This window comes from Carcharodon carcharias, chromosome 14, assembly GCF_017639515.1.
Source record: "Carcharodon carcharias isolate sCarCar2 chromosome 14, sCarCar2.pri, whole genome shotgun sequence".
NCBI classification, from domain to species: domain Eukaryota; kingdom Metazoa; phylum Chordata; class Chondrichthyes; order Lamniformes; family Lamnidae; genus Carcharodon; species Carcharodon carcharias.
The window spans coordinates 31,417,764-31,434,388 of NC_054480.1; the positions used below are offsets into that span (position 1 = coordinate 31,417,764).

A 16,625-nucleotide genomic window follows, 5' to 3' on the forward strand; every position below is an offset into this window, starting at 1 on the left:
TTTGCATTTTTAGATAAGTTGAGAAGTTGTTTGATTTTCAAAGGGACAGGATAAGATGTTTACATCTGTAAACTTAAGTTTATTTTTCCCGAAAGTGCTGGCCATAATGACAACATGAAAGATTTTTACATTCTGGGAAAAGTAATTTCCAAAGCAAGGGTAAAACAATGGGATTTAGAGTTCAAAAAGGAGAAAATATATTTATTAAGAAAGATGGAAAACTGTATGAGATTTTGAAAGATGCATTGTGTGAAACAGACTTGTGGAAAAAGCTTCCAGCCACCGGGAGAAGTTTGCTGCTCCGGTAACCAACGCTGTTAAAAGCCTTTGGAGTTCCGCTGTCAAGTGAGGGGGAAAGAAAAGCTGTGAAATACCTCCCTTATAGCAACAGTGGGTGCTTGTGGTAATATGGCTGGAAGCTTTATATATTAAGAATCTATTTGGACTGTTGCCTGAAAGGGGTGTGTAGTTGGGAGTCTAGTTAAGTAGAAATCTTATGAGAGCTGTTATAAAACTAAATGTAACTGTGGTTTTGTGTTTGTTTTCTTTTCTTTTATTGATAAATGTTTTAATTTAATCAGTAAAATCTTAAAAGGTGGTAGTGGATTTAGTATATCTGACTTCAGTGCACAACCCTTCTTGTAATAGATACGAATTATAAAATCGTTGTGATAGCGTGGCCAAGTTTCCCTTTAGGATTTGGTCAGCCTGACAAATACCACCTGCCATATCGTAACAGTTATCATACTTCTTTGAAAAGCATTTAACTTCCAGATTCGATTATCATTTGGTCATCCACAGGGGCAATGGAAAAGGGGAAAAAAGTTGCCTGAAACCACTAGCTTGTAGGAAATTTCATCCATTAACTAACCTTTTAATTGGGTACACCATGGTTCAACTGTATCATGTTCTGAAATACACAGGTAATTCTTTATTTGGAGGAGCTAGAGAATGAGTAACCCCAAAATGAAGTGACTTCCACCCCCTTCTCCAACAATTAAAGACTCCAATTAAATATGGAGGTTTTATGAAAAATAACAGGGGGGCTCAGGGGAGGGATGGCACACAGAGGGCACAACCCCGAAGTAACAACGAACAGTGTCGGCATGCTCCATGTCGACCCACCCTGCAGCCATAATGCGCTGCAGGGTGGTTAATGAGGGCCAAGTGAAACTTCTGCCCACCCTCTGGAGCTGCTGGCCAATCCAATTGGCTGGCATCCCTGTCAGCGCCAGGAAGGAGTCAGTGACTGCTGCCTGGACTGCTGGAGAAGACTCCAAGGTTCCAAGGTCTTAAACTGCCAGAGCAAGTAAGTCTGGGGTCTTGTGCCTGGAGGGTTTGGGTAGTTCAGGGAAGGGGTGGGGGGGAAGAAGAGGTAGGTTTCAGGGAGGGAACGGGTAGGAAGGAAGATGGGAGCTCATCCTAAAGGGGGCTTATCCATGATCAGCAAAGGGTGGCCCCTGAAGAGTGAGGCCCCCTTCCTACCTGCCCTTTAACAGGCAAGTTTAAAAGGAGCAAAAAAATAAAAAAACGGGCTGCCTGCTCCCGCTCAGCAGCCCATGCCAAACGTTTTATGGCATGGGCAACATATTATCATAGTCAACTGTGTTGATAACACACCTAATTAATCCTTGATAATTCATTTAAATATGGTCAGAGGGCTGCCGATTTCAGCACCTCCCTGCTCCCATGCATTATGGGGGTGAGGTCAGGGATGGTCAGGAAGGTGGTGTGGTGAACGCCAGCCGTATTTTACTGCCCCACTGTGGGGAATCATGTTCCCTGGGGACACTTCAAATTCTGCTCCAAATGGCTCTCAAGTTTGGATATTCTATAGTTACTAAGGAACAATAAAGTCAGTGTTAAATCAGATTTTTCTTTTTGTTTTTCCTTTCCTCTGCAGATTTTGTTGGCACAAAAGCAGGGATAAAATTCAGTAGAAAATTTCTGAACCTTTAAAAACCTGGGCAAATTCAGTGGAATAAAAAGGAAAACTTAGTTTTTATTTTGAACATAAATTCCAGAAAGTAAGCAAAGGGCTTAAAAAAGGCAAACTAAATGATAACTGAAAAAATATAAATAATTGTGGGTTAATGGGGTGGGGCATGTGGTTGGGAGAAAAGGGGAGTGGGGATGATGAGAAAAGTTTCAACCTAGGAATCCAATTCCCAACAGCTCCAATCTGTAGGGCCGATGAGTTCAGATCTCCTGGATCATACTCTGCAGATCCTACACTGCTGCTTTCCTATTAGTACCAGATTTCAGAATCTGCCTTAGATGTTTCCAGACACTGAGGTTCTCCTCTCCAGTATCAATGCACATTAATAGAGTTTGGCAGCATAGTGGAGGAGTGAAGACAGAAACAAGTACTTGCCGATATTTCTGGATCCAGGGACCTACTCCCCGATTCCAGAATCCAACCCAATGTTCCCAAATCTTACATGATTCCACACCCCCCGCCCCCACAGTTTCAGCACACTGCAAAAAATGAAGTCTCCCCTACAGATACTGACCCATCCAGATACTTCCCCAGTTCTAAGATGTTTGGGTGTCTTTCTTCCCTCTGCCCCCAGAGTGTTGCCAGAGCCTAACATCTGCCCTGATGTGATATATCTTAAGGTCTTCTCCAGTGTACATACTTTTCAACTCCATCCAGCATCCAGTCCAATGTAACATTTCCATGTTAAGGAAAATAAGTTTCTTGCAGAAAGATCATGTATGCATATCCTTTAAGAAATGATTTCCCAGACCTCCTTTCTGATTGGGTGAATTATATCCCCATAACATTTGAAGATCGTATCTTTTTGTTAATATTGGAAATTTTCTGGCTGATCAATGTGGCCTATAGTGCTTGGCAAAGCAACTGTCCTTGGTTAGGATATGGTTCTAGAAATCCTTGTGCTGTCTCAGCCAGGTCATTTCCCATACTGTGCATTCTGGGGACTTGTTGGTTTTCCAGGGTGTCATTGATAATGCAATCAAGTTTCATTAAACCCAAAATACATGCATGGGCGAGTCCTGTTGCTCACAACCTTCTATGGCACAAAACTACAGGTTGGGTTTGAGGTTTCTTTGGCAGAGGAGGCGCTGATCATGGTTTACCTCTCTGCCTACTGCCAGTCAGGTTCAATTGTATAGTTGAGAAGTATACAACTTCAAAACTTTTCACGGAAAATAAGGTCCCTTGGCCAAACTTAAACTTGTTATTCTCAGCTGCTGTCCCTTGTTTTGTGCATAAAAATGGTCCCATTTTACATAGCATCAGGGCTCTTCTTGCACCAAGTTGTTCAGCAGGTTATAACTAGTGCTTAGAAAGTGCTGTGCGCTGCACATAGTAAAAGGCCTACAAAGATAACAAGAAATCACAAAAATAGAACATTCAGCCCATCGAGCCAGCTCCACCATTCAATTACATCTTTGTTGATCTGATTGTGGTCTTAACTCCACTTTCCTGCCTGCTCTCCATAAACTTTGTCGATCAAAAATCTATCTAACTTAGCCTTGAATATATTCAGTGTCCCAGCCTCCACTGCTCTCTGGGGAAGAGAATTCCAAAGAATAATGACTCTCACAGAAAAATTCTTCCTCCTCTCCATCTTAAATGGGAGACCCCTTATTCTTAAACTGTGCCCCCTTGTTCTAGATTCCCGCATGAGAGGAAACATCCTCCCAGCATTTACCCTGTCAAGCCCACTCAGAATCTTATATTTCAATAAGATCACTTCTCATTCTTCTAAACTCCAATGAGGTATAGGCCCAACCTGCTCAACCTTTCCTCATAAGTCAACCCATTCATCCCAGGAGTCAGCCTCGTGAACCTTCTCTGAAACCCTTCCAATACAAGTATATCCCTCCTCAAGGAGGCCAGAACTGTACACTGTACTTCAGGTGCAGTCTTACCAGTGCCCTGTACAGTTGTGGCAAGACTTCCCTACTTTTATACTCCATCCCCCTTGCAATAAAGGCAAATATTCAATTTTCTTTCCTAATTACTTGCTGTACCTGCATGCTTTTTGTGATTTATGTAAGACGACATCCAGATCCCTTTATATTGTAGCATTCTGCAGTTGCTCTCAATTTAAATATAAATCTGCTTTTCTAGTCTTCCTGAAGTGGACAACCTCACATTTTCTCATATTATGCTCTGCCATATTTTTGCCAACACACTTAACTCATCCAAATCCCTTTTCAGACTTATGTATTCTCCTCAGAACTTGCTTTCCTATCTATCTTTCCATCATCAACAAACGTAGTGGATTGGGTCTGGTTTGTGATGCTGGGGATGAAGGCGATCTCCAACTGGACCAATCTGTTGTCATTTTGATGTGCTGTGGGCTTTAACTACAGTTGCAATGCATCTATTTGCTTTGTGTTGCAAGTTGTTTTAGAAGTAATTGTATTCTGGTTTCACATAGAATCCATCTATGGGGCTGTTGGGTGTGGGTGGGGTGGAGAAAAAGGTGATGCCTTGCACCTTTTTATGTAGGAACAAGCTGGTAGCCTCAGGGTGTCGAGCCGTGAGCATTGAGATCCAAACTTACCTTATTGGTAAGCGGGGGCCAGGAACTACAACTTACAGCTTGCATCAGTAGTTTTGGTGCATGTATGGACCTGAAGCAGGCGTCACTTGCACAATCCAGCATTTTATAGTTCTTTGGGCTGAGGACACAGTCCGGCAGAAAAAATGTCCTGATTATGAGACCCAGAAACAGGGCACCATAATTGAGAAGACTCCTAGATGGGAGGGTGGGGCATGGAGAGTCCCAGTTAAGGAGAAAAAGAGAGCAGAGAAAGAGGCTCCAAAAAGAAAAAAGGGCTACGGCCGGCAGACTTTAAGTAATGAGGGCTCAGGAGAAGCCCTGGCAATCAAAGGCAAGCAGTAGGTTGGTGATTCTGTTGCAGGCCATTGGGGCAATGGTACAACTTTGCAGTAGTAGTATTCTACTCAGTCCAGCCGAAGAGCTGCAGGTGTGCTTGTGAATTAGTGCTGGAGCGCAGACTCGGGAATCTAGGGGAACGGAGTCTTGGGAGATGAGATTGAAACCTGCAAGGTGGGCTGTCATTGAGGCCATCCGAGTTGGAGCAACTTTTAGAGAGAATTCCAAGGTGGGATCTTCAAAGCTGAAGACTGGAATCCCTTGTGAGAGTGAGCATCAGAGCGCGAGAGAGAGAAAGAGAGAGAGAGATCGATCAAACAATACTTGTTGAGTCAGTGTTTACTGATATCTGGGTGAATTACTGAGAAATGCAACTGACCTTTCTGACCTTGTATAGTAAAGTTTGTCTTGATTTGTTCTAAACTCATGGAATCTTATTCTCCTAGCAAATGGCTTGAATCTCAAACTTTGCCTACTTTAAACAAAAAGTTACTGGTCCCTTACTGGATCGTACCAAGAACTTGGGAGTCTTGTCCAGGGTCATAACAAGAGTCACTATCTTTCAGGACTTTAGGCATGGCAGAGTATAACATCCTATATTCTATGACTTTGCTTTACAGGGTAGTTTGGTGCTATTGAGAGCTTGAATAGCTTGAAATCCAGTGGCCATTCATATGTGATAGCCCTGAGACTTTTGCCCGAGCCATAAATTATTTCTTTCATCTGGAAGTCAAGGTTGCATACCATAAACACTGTGCAGTACTTGGGATCCAAACTTATGAGGGCAAGTTCTTTGTGGGCTCTGTCCAGGGTTATCCAGTTAGCTCTTGAGTTCTAGTTAAACTCATTTGGTGCCTTGGATGAATAGAATAGACTATTTTTGTTTTAATGCTCCGCATACTAAAACATGATGGAATGACTCACTTAGCTCTTTTTTTTAAGCCAAGTCGTTTGGACTTGTTATGTGAGGCTACTGTATCCTGCAATCATGCTGACTTAATTGGCATTCTACTGAGAGGGTTTAGCTAAGCGGGTTTGGGCATGAACCTCACACATTCCTTGAGGTGATGTATTGGGATCATTAAGTGTTGTCCAATCGTACTGAATAGAACCACATAGCTGGGGTGGTAGTGCCTGGGTTTTGTCCCGGTAGAGATTCACTCCTTGGAAGTCAAGGATGGACATCTGGTATCAGGAACTAGCACATAACTTTTGCAGGAAATGCAAGGCCCAATGTCTGTCTACGCTTTAGCATTTGATGGGACATCAACTCATCGGGCTTTGCAGATTTCTTGGAATGTGGTAGCCCTTGATTATTTTACTTTCCCTTTCTAGCTGCAAGTAGGAGGAGGAGGAGTATAAAGCAGTCTATGAGGGAGTGCAATTCTGGTGATAGATAGGCCAATTGGTGATTCTTCCTGCTTATGGGTTGAACCAAATGCACACTAAATCTTTCAAGTCTTCTGGGGAATCACATGCTAATACTGCAGTTTGGAAAGTTAAATTATTTGTAATTTACTGCTCTGGTCCAGCAAATGAGTCTGAGCAACTACTTTTTGGGCTTGAGCGTGAACTTGGGTCGAAGTTCTTGTCCTGTACGGGTGCAAAATTTCAACACAATCTAGGCTGACATTTCTAGCAAATCACCACTCTTTTCATAGTGCCCTGGAGCGCCATCTTTCAGATGAGGCATTAAACCAATACCTGGCTGTTTATGCAGATATGAAAAAAATCCCCATGTTAGTTTTTCAAAGACCAAGGAGCTATTCTGGTACTCTAATGAAAATTTATTCCTCAAACATAACTTGCTTTGAATGTTCAGTTACTAATAAAGCATTTTACTAATTATTTATTGACCTAATCTTAACCAGATATTTTGTCAGATCACCTATTGATACAACCCTGCATTGCATTATTGTAATAAAAGTAGATATTGGTAGTGAGTCAGCTCTGGCATGCAATGAGCATGGGATTCACTTATAGAAATAGTATCAACAGAAAATCTTCAGCTTGTGACAAGGATAACAGTGACCAATTGGGGCCAAAAAGGTCTTGGGTTGCAGCAAGCAGTTTTACTCTGACGTGGATTCCATCACAGAGCGGAAGAGGGTGAAGGTCATGTGGTATACTTTTATTGAAGTTATAGCAGTTTGCCTTGTGTAATATTACTGGATTTCATATTTAAACATCTATTAGGGTGTGTTGCCTGGAAAGTGGTTGCTTGTGGGTTTGACCAAGTAGAGCAACTCTTTGAAGAATGTTTTGTAAGACTAACCTTAATTGTGTAACTGTAATCTTGTGAGACGTTTTCTTGATTTTTGTTAATAAAACTTTCACTTTTAATTTTAAAATCCAGAAGTGTTACTGGACCTCTTACTGCTGAGATTTGTACATTGTCTTCTTGGTTTCAGAATACCAAAATAAAAGGTTACAGCCCATAAGCCAAGTTTCCCTCTGGGATTTGCTTTGCACAGCAATTAACACCGACTGTCATCATAAGTATAGGACTTAGGTAGTTGATGTTAATAAGCTGCAGTGGAGCACCACCAACTTCATATTAATTGCTAGCACCCAATAACCTACCATCCAAAGTGATCATGCACTTTTTAAAATCTTCCTCCTACTTCCCAAAGTCAACATCTATCTATACTACCCGTACCTTCCATTAACAAGGGCATAAAAATCATGAAGTAAGTGGTTAAGATGGACAGGCAAGCATCAGAGATACTCCTGGGAGGAAAACACCCACATACACACAAAAGAGGTTTCAAACTAAGAAACAGAGCTATAAGGGCAGGTATTTGGGCAAATTGCTACCGACCAATGAAAGATGAATTATGGTAATAGACTCCTTCCATGTCAAAATCTCTACATAATCGGCGGGACTTGAACTTCTAAAATGCAAGTTTTTATTTTCATCCAACTTTTTCTGTGCCGTCACACCCCAATACCTCCTACCCACTGATTCCATTCTGTAGTATTAGTCTATGGAAGCCAGTGCTGCAAATGGATATTTGGTATATTTGAGCTTTAACAGAATGCAGGCAGTTATTTGCTAGAGGGTGACAGAACTCTTCTGAACAGGTCGTTCAATTGAGCTTAGAAGCAGAAATTCTGGAAAACTTTTAAGCTCCTCCAGTCAGTCATAGCAATCTAATCACCACCACCATGATCAACAGGGATCAGAGGTTAAATCTGGAACCTTCCCTCTCTTTACGGCTGCAATTCACTTGATAAATTCCATAAGGTGCGCAACCTTGAAATCCATGGCTGCCAGTCTTCCAGATGCACTGCTTTAATTATAACTTCTCTGTCAAAGATGAAAGGTTAAATCTTTGGGTTTAACATTAGCTATCCAATAAAGTTGAGAAATCTGATCTGACTTTCCACTTGACTTCTCTCCTGAAGTATCAATCACACTAGTGCTTTCAAGAAGGTCATTCTTTCCCTCCTCAACCCAGGCCAACCAAAGACAATTGCAACACTCCATGCTACTGCATTCAGTGAAGTGGCCAATTCAACACAAAGTTAAATTAGAGACTTTCACGCTCGCACAGTCGAGCTGCTCACTGACCAGACACACCATAAATGAAGTGTTGTATTTCCCTTTTCAATACAAAGCATAACACAAAGTTATGCAGAGGGGAAGGTGAAGTAAAAAGATATATAATGGTCTTTAAATGTTCAGCTGAAATTTGCTCATTAAAATTCTGTAAGTAATGGTTCACTGGAAGCACTCTTGTCTCAGAGTCAAAAGTTTGTGGGTTCAATCCCACCTAGAGACTTGAGCACACAGTCATGGCTAACAGTCCAGTTCAATACCAAAGCAGTGCCGCACCAGAGATGCAGTCTGTCAGATGGTCCATGCTTTTCAGGTAGTTGTAAAAATCCCATGCTACTATCATGACAAACAGTAAGGGAATTCACCCCAAAGTCCTGGCCAAATTGGAACAAACATATTAAAAAAGGATTATCTAGTCTTTATCACATTGGTGTGCACATGTTGGATGCTGGGTTTCATGCATTACAACACTGACTACACTCAAACATAATTAATTGACTGGAAAGTGCTTTGGGATGTTGAAGTCATGAAAGGCATTATATAAATGGAAGTCTCTTTTTTTTCCTTTTCATATCCTATAACTCAGGAGAGAAATATGCACTTTGGGGCCAGAATGGCACAGGAGCTCCCCATGGAACTAAAGGCATCTTAAATTTCTACATTATAGAAAATCTGGAATTTCGTAAGGAATAAAGGGTGAGAATGGGAAATAAGCGTAAAGGTAAGAAAGAGGAAAATGAAAACAGAAGAGAAAATGAATTAAAAGGGAAATGATCTTGCATTAACATAACACCTTTCAAGATCTCTGGACATCCCAAAAGCGATTCACATTCATGTGAATATTTTTAAGAGTGCAGTCATTGTTGTGATGTAGAGAAAAGCAACAGCCAATTTGCACACATCCGAATACAGCAATTAAATAAATGGCCAAATCAACCATTTTAGGTGTTGGGTGAGGGGTGCAAGTTGGCCAGAACACTGGAAGAACGTCCATGATCCACTTGAATAGTAGCGTACATCTTTTAACGTTACCTGAGGGGCAGACCAGGGTTCAATGCAATGTCTCATCTGAAAGACAGCGCAGCACTTCCTCAGAACTGCATTGAAATGTCAGCCTTAATTATGTGCTTAAGTCTCTGGATTAGGGCTTGAACTCATGATCTACTGACTCAGATCAGACTGCCATCACTGAGCCAGGGCTGGCATGATGTTCTGGGATTGAGGTGGGGATGCAGGGGAGGAGGCAGGAAAATTTTAAAAAGCAAGGAATTTATTTTGAGCTAAGAGTAGGGTCAAAAACAGAAAGAGGTCAATATAATTGCAGAGGACAAGTATTTTTTTGGTGGATGCTTTCCTTTTACCCATATCCCAAATTTGGATCCTTTTATTACCTTTCATGAATATGTGTATATCCTTTCGCGGCACCACTCCAATACAATCATATTATAGTTACCTGAACACAGCTGTTCAATCTTCGTGTAGCTCAATTGAAGAGAATCGTTAATCCAAGCCAGCATCTCATGCCGACTTAGATTGTCACTGGTCACAGATGTAGAATAAACGTTCACTGCCATTTTCTTTTAATCCTGGAAAAGCAATTGAAGTTTTAAACTATGTACAGGAAAACTATGACAAAAAACATTATTCAGCTGCACAAAAAGTGCAATGCACATCAATATTGAGGGCTAAGGAGACAAGAGCTGCCCTGCTGTACAACTCTAAAAATTTGAACGCTACACATGAATACATCATTTAGGCTCATCATTCGAAATGACAAAGATGTTTGCCCCTTATATTGGAAACATGGAACATAAACAAAAAACTCTTGCAACTCCACCTTGTAGCCTATGATTCTAATTTGAAGTGTCTTTAGATTACAAGATTCTCTGATGATGGTTGATGGATTCTCTTGTTGCTTCAATGGATGTGTGTCTAGCAAAAAAAAGTTAAACAGTCTAGGTTGATATCATCTCATGTGTGATATTAGACCAAGTCTCAATTTGCAAATACTGCATATGAAATCAGTGTTGGAGGGACGAATGCAGGCATTGGCTTTGTACCATGCTTGCTTGTGCTGAAGGCACATGATTGTTTTCCACAAAGGTCAAATACATTATGACTGAGACGACTCTGTTTGGATCCGTCCAGGGTCATTTTTTGCCCATGTATTGGGATCCAACTTCCAAGCTCTTAGGTTGGCTTTCAGGTTGCCTTTATATATAAGTTTGGGACATCCTTTAGTGTGGGTTCCCTGTTCAGCTGACTGTAGGGTCCTGTGGTTACTCTGATAAAAATCTGGTATAAAAGTTGCAACAATTAGGACGACTAATGAAAAAGTTTAGCTTTCTTTTATACTTTAGTTCAAGTGAAAGAGAAGGGTACAAATCTAATTTTCAGCATTAGCAAAGTCATATGAACATTAACAGAACATTTTATTACGATTGTATGCCTGGATATCCTGGTTTAGTGACACTAAACTGCAATGTTATCTGATGTGCTGACTGTTTTTAATTCCAAATTTTAAATGTTATTTGTATCAGAGGAACAGATTGAAAGGCTTTTAGCTATATTCATAGAACCATACAACGCAAAAGATGGTCATTCTTTGAAAGAGATAACCAGTTCGCCTCACTCCTCTCCTCTTCCCCCATAGCCCTGTAAATGTATATATCCAATTTTTGTTTGAACGTTGCTATTGAATCTGCTTCCACCACCCTCAGGAAGTGCAGACCAGATTATCATAACTTGCTTTGTGAAAAAAAAAGTAATCTCCCTCTGATTCTTTTGCAAACTACCTTAAATCTGTGTCCGTCATAATTCTGAACACCCATTAGGAACACAGGACTGTTCAGGGGTAAATCTTTCAGCTCCTTAAGCCTGTTCCACCATTCAGTGAGAGCATGGCTGATCTGTATCTAACTCCATCTACCCACCTTGGGTCCATATCTATTGATACCATTGGCTATCAAAATTCTATCAATCTCAGATATAAAATTGTCAATTAAGCATGCATCTACAGCTTTGTGCGTGATCCCCTTTGTATGACATGTTTCCTAACTTCTCTTCTGAATGGCCTGACTCTGGTTTTAAGGTTGTATCTCCTTGACCAAAACACCACCATGCCAGAAAATATTTTTCTCCATCTGTCATATCATTTCTTTCAAGATCCTAAAGACATAGATTTAAAAAAAAAAAAATCAGCCCTTTGCCTATGTAGCTGAAAATTCAAGTCACATTTATAAACTTTCTTCATAATCTAACCCATAGGTTACTAAGAACATTGTGGTGAAATGCACAATGATCCTGCCAAGGCCAAAGGCCTTTTTAAGGGTGTGGTGCCCAGTACACCAGGAGTGATCTAAACAGAGCTTTGCATAGCTGCAACAAAACTTTTTTATATTCTAGCTCTATAATGGATAACATTCCTTTAACCTTATTGATTGATTACCTTTTGCACTGAATCACATTTTAGCAATCTGTTTATATGGATGCCCAAACCCATCTGGACCTCTAGTTCCCAGCTTGTCACCATTTCTATATTCAAGATCTTTTTGGTCCAAAATGGATGACCTGCATTGAAATCTATCCTCTACTGCTATACCTACTGACTTAATCTTTCAATGTCCCTTGGTAATTTTATGGTCTGCTCACCAATTCTTCTTCATCAACAAACAAATATATGGCTCTCTCCTTAATCTCTGCTCTAAGAATAAACACAATTTCTTTAGTTTCTTTACATAACCAGAGTCCCTCATCCCTGGTATCATTCTAGTAAATCTGCCCTCCATGCTCTGCAAGGCCTTCCCATCCTTTTTCAAGTGTGGTGCCCAGAATTAGACACAAAACTCCAGCCTAAACAGTGATTTATAAATATAGCATAACTTTCTTGTTTTTGTACTTTATGCTTCAATTTATAAAACCCAGAATCCCATATGTTTTTGTAACAGCTTTATTTAGGCTATTTAGTGCAATTGCAGGAAGTTTTGGATTTGATGTTGGGAATCCCAACTACGATGCATTAAAATGGCTGAAGATCTACCAGAACAATTCATAGCACAATGCTGTCGCAACATAACAGATGGAGGAGGGAAGGCCACATGATTGCCTGTGTACACAAAGGAAAGATGATGAACAAGTCAGTCAATCATCAGTCTTGAGTAAGCAATGTATGAGGGACCACGTGACCTAACAGAAATGTACTATAAGCCCAGAAGATTTAAGAATGAAAGCTTCACAACGCAATTAGCCTCCGTTTCTCACTTGGTAAAATGCCCTAAAGGAACTTCAGCGGAGCATCACCAGACAAAATTTGACACCGAGCTACAAAGATATTGGGACAGGTGACTAGAAATTTGGCCAAAGAAGCATCTTAAAGGAGGAAAGAAAAGTAGAGAGATGGAGAGGTTTAGGGATGGAATTCCAAAGTTTTGGGCCTAGGCAGCTAAAGGCATGACTGCCAAAGATGGAGCAAAGGAAGTGGGAGGTACACAAGAGGTCAGAATTGGAGGAGCATAGAGACCTGAGGGTAATAAAGGCATTTGCTAAAGAATCCAGCTCCTCACTGGGGTAAGCACACATTGTACACAGGGACACATTCTCCATTTCTAAATAGAACACTAAGATAGATGTTCTAAAATAATTTCACTGTATTGATAACAGACATGAAAATACAACTTTTCTAACAGGGGAATTCTGAACACTATTGGCAAAGGACAAGTATGAGAGATGTTTCAATCATTAGTTAGACAAACCTTTTAGTCTGAAACAACCTTTTAGTCAAAACTAGCTGTCCCAACTAAGTGTCGACAATCTAAAGTGCACTTAAATTTCTGAATTACTTGCAAAATGCTTTAAGTTTCAAAAGTGCATGCTATAAATGATCTTGTTTTCAAAAGTGCACCTCAGAAAAGCAGAATCCATGCTATTTTTGAGGGATAAAATGCTGCACAAATTAAGGAAAACGTCTTGACGGGGGAAACTTTAGGTAAAATCACCAACTCTGGAACTCATGTCAGAGGTTGATTTCCACATTGGAGACCAGAGTTCATAAGAATGCAACTCTAAAGTTGAATTATTTAAATCTGACAAAATCACTGAAGAGTGATAATTAGAATTATTCTAGAAGATGGCATACAGTTTTTTGAACTTTGCTGGTTGCTTAAGTATGTGTCTAGAAGCCTCAGCAATTACAAAGTAATTTGTATACAATTCAGAATTGTCACCAACTGACCTTGAATTCTAGTCAGGATTTAAAAACAAATGAAGCAACTGTATTAAGAACAGACCTCTCCAGATCACTAGGCTCACAGAATATAAACTGAATAATCCAGTAAATAAAAATGTAGACAGAAAATACTTAGCAAGCAACATTTGTGGAGAGAGAAAAACAGTTAATGTTTTAGGTCAACGATCTTTCAGAAACCCTGATATTAAACAAGTTTGGGAGTGGGGATGTGGTGGCAGTATTGGTGCACGCAAATCCCAAAGCAGGAGGTACACCAGGAAACAATGGAGATATGGAGGTTCAGCACATTTAACAACCAAGCTTCATTTCCATAATTTTCATAGGACTCCTGCACTCCAAAGCAAGCTACATCAGGTTCCACAACCTGGCCTATGGGCAGAGGCAGGAATTAGGGCAGCGGAAGCCATCCACCAGGAATCGTGAGAACAATCATCTACATCAGAGTGAGTGGTTTGAAGGGCAGGGAGGGGTGATTATAATCTTGGCCCATGAGGAAACCTAAGTTTTTAAAAATAAACTTATCTGCCTGCACCTCCTCTGGTCAATAATGCATATTCCGATAGCAAGGGATGATAGAGCGCTTCTCTGATAGGCTAAATCTAAGGTATCAGAATAAAATTGCTGTTAGGTCCCCGTAATATCGGGACTCAACTGGCACATTTAAAAGCAGGACTACAATGCTTTCCTCCAGGTGAATTCTGTCCAAAAGCAGGTTACTATTGGGGCCCGACAGGAAGGCAGCAGGATCGGGGCCATTCGCTGAGGTTAAAAGTTAAAAATCAGGGAACAGTGTGTGAATGATAATTCTAAGGTCTTCAACAGGGATAGTGATCTCAAAAGGCCTAACAAGGGACAAGAGTTAAAGCTGAGTACAAACAATACAAGGACACCCTAGAGAAAGTGCCTTACAAACTTCTGCATTGCAGACCACCTCTCTTGGGAAAACATTGCAGCTAGCCAGCCCACGTGTAGGCAAGCATTGAAATGTGGTTCAGTATAGTTCAAAGACCACCTACTCCAAACTCTCAGCATCCACAATGCCCAGAGGAAGACCAGAGATGGTGCAACTGCAGAAATTCCCCCAAGCACCAACGACAATATGAACTGTCAGTTCCTGGTCATCCATGCCAATCCCTCATCAGTCTCAGCAGAAGAGGACCCACAGAAGACGACCAAATCATTTTTAGCTTGGGCACACACTATCAACGAGGAGTCTACCATGATAGGCTTTTGACATCCGAGATCTAGCACCAAAGAATGACTCCATGTCAATACAACACATACATAAAACCGTTGCCATCAATCCTGAAAGGTTTTGTCATTTTGAATACAAGGTATGTAGATGAGGAATGGGCCAATTGCAGGTCTCAATCTCAAAATTGAGATTTGCCATCATACTTCTATGCATCTTTGTTGTGTTTCAGTGGAACAATATTGTTGAGTTGCAATTTTGTGGCTCCTGATGGCTGCCACTGTAAATGGACCTCCCTCACATAGGTTAGCTACAGAATTGTATAACGTTCTGATAGACAAATAAGAACTGCATAAATAAGAGCTATAAGTTTACTTTTTTAAAAACATTGTTTCATGGGATGTGGGTACCAATGGCAACAGCAACATTTGTTGCCCATCCCTAATTGCCCTCAAGAAGGTGGCAGTGAACCACTTTCTTGAACCACTGCAGTCCATGCAGTGAGTGCACCCACAGTGCTGTTAGGGAGGGAGTTCCAGGATTCTGACCTAGTGACAATAAAGGTACTGTGATATTATCGGAGAGAAAATTGCAGGCAGTGGTGCTCCCATGCACCTGTTGCCCTCTTCCAGTAAATGATAAAGGTTGTGGGTTTGGAAGGTGCACACTGTTGCTATAGCAAGCCAATCAAATGGGCTTTGTCCTGGATGGTGCCAAGCTTCAATCATTTTTGGAGCTGTACTCATCCAGGCAAGCAAGGAGGCACTGCATACTTCTGACTTGCGAGTTAGTCACCACAGAATCCTCAGCCTTTGGCCTGCTCTTCTAGCCACAGTATTTACGTAGCTGCTCCAGTTAAGCTTTTGGTCAATGGTGACTCTCAGGGTCTTAATGGTAGGGGAGCTAACGTGGATAAGTTACTATTACTAGACATCAACATTATGTATATTCGTGCATTGGAAGGAACCACATATTATTTAATTCAAGTTATACAGGAAATACTTTAAAAATACAGCAACTGTTGCTATAGTATTACATATTAATCACAGTTCTTCCCAAACATGCACACAGCTGTCCTGACCCTGATTAGTATTGAAATTAAAGCCTATTCAACTGAACAGGCCTTTAAACTATGGAATTTAAACTATTTGAACAGATGCAATGAATTGACATCCAGCTCTGGGTCATTGATCATACCATGAAAAACGAAAATTTAGGGTAACATTCACATTTATTTTCTAGAGGGCTAGCTGCAGATATTGAGTACACAAAATTGGCTTATCACATAATTTGACCCTCACAAAGTGATTGATGCAACTTACATTGCTGCATGTAGTGTATCATTAGACAACAACTCGTCATGCATTCCTCCAACATGAGTGAATTCAGCACTAATGAAAGACGATCTATAATGCACAAGGAAAAAGGGAATGTTGGGAGGAGGAAGTAAAGAGAAATGCACATCCTGTGCAAACTACTTTCCCACACTCAATAGAATAATTTAGAACAAAATTATTAAAGCCATCCATAAGATGACTATAATTCATAAATCACCACTCTGACCAAAGTGTTATTCTGAACTTTGAAATTAGTTCTGACACTTAGTTGTTAACAGTTGTCAGATAAACACTTTTTTGTGGTAGTCTATTACTGCTATAAATACTATGCCCCTGTAATAGACAATTATTTTGTATTGCTGCAAGTGTGCAGGGGACAAAAAGATGGACAAGTCATGTAGAAAACTCTTAC

The 16,625-nt window shown here is 40.6% G+C and overlaps 1 protein-coding gene across 5 annotated transcripts in view; it reads right to left on the minus strand.

The window, feature by feature from the left end:
• mapre1b (microtubule-associated protein, RP/EB family, member 1b) overlaps nucleotides 1–16,625 on the minus strand; it is a 62,054-nt gene that overhangs the window by 23,673 nt on the left and 21,756 nt on the right. For 3 of the 5 annotated variants that reach the window (XM_041204932.1, XM_041204935.1, XM_041204931.1), the window contains exon 2: nucleotides 9,893–10,025. In XM_041204932.1, the coding sequence (XP_041060866.1) occupies nucleotides 9,893–10,013 (121 nt within the window). In that variant the 5' untranslated portion in view covers nucleotides 10,014–10,025. Of the gene's footprint in view, nucleotides 1–9,892; nucleotides 10,026–10,276; nucleotides 10,296–16,198; nucleotides 16,283–16,625 lie in introns of those variants that run through there. The other 2 variants (XM_041204933.1, XM_041204934.1) reach the window with 2 other exon arrangements.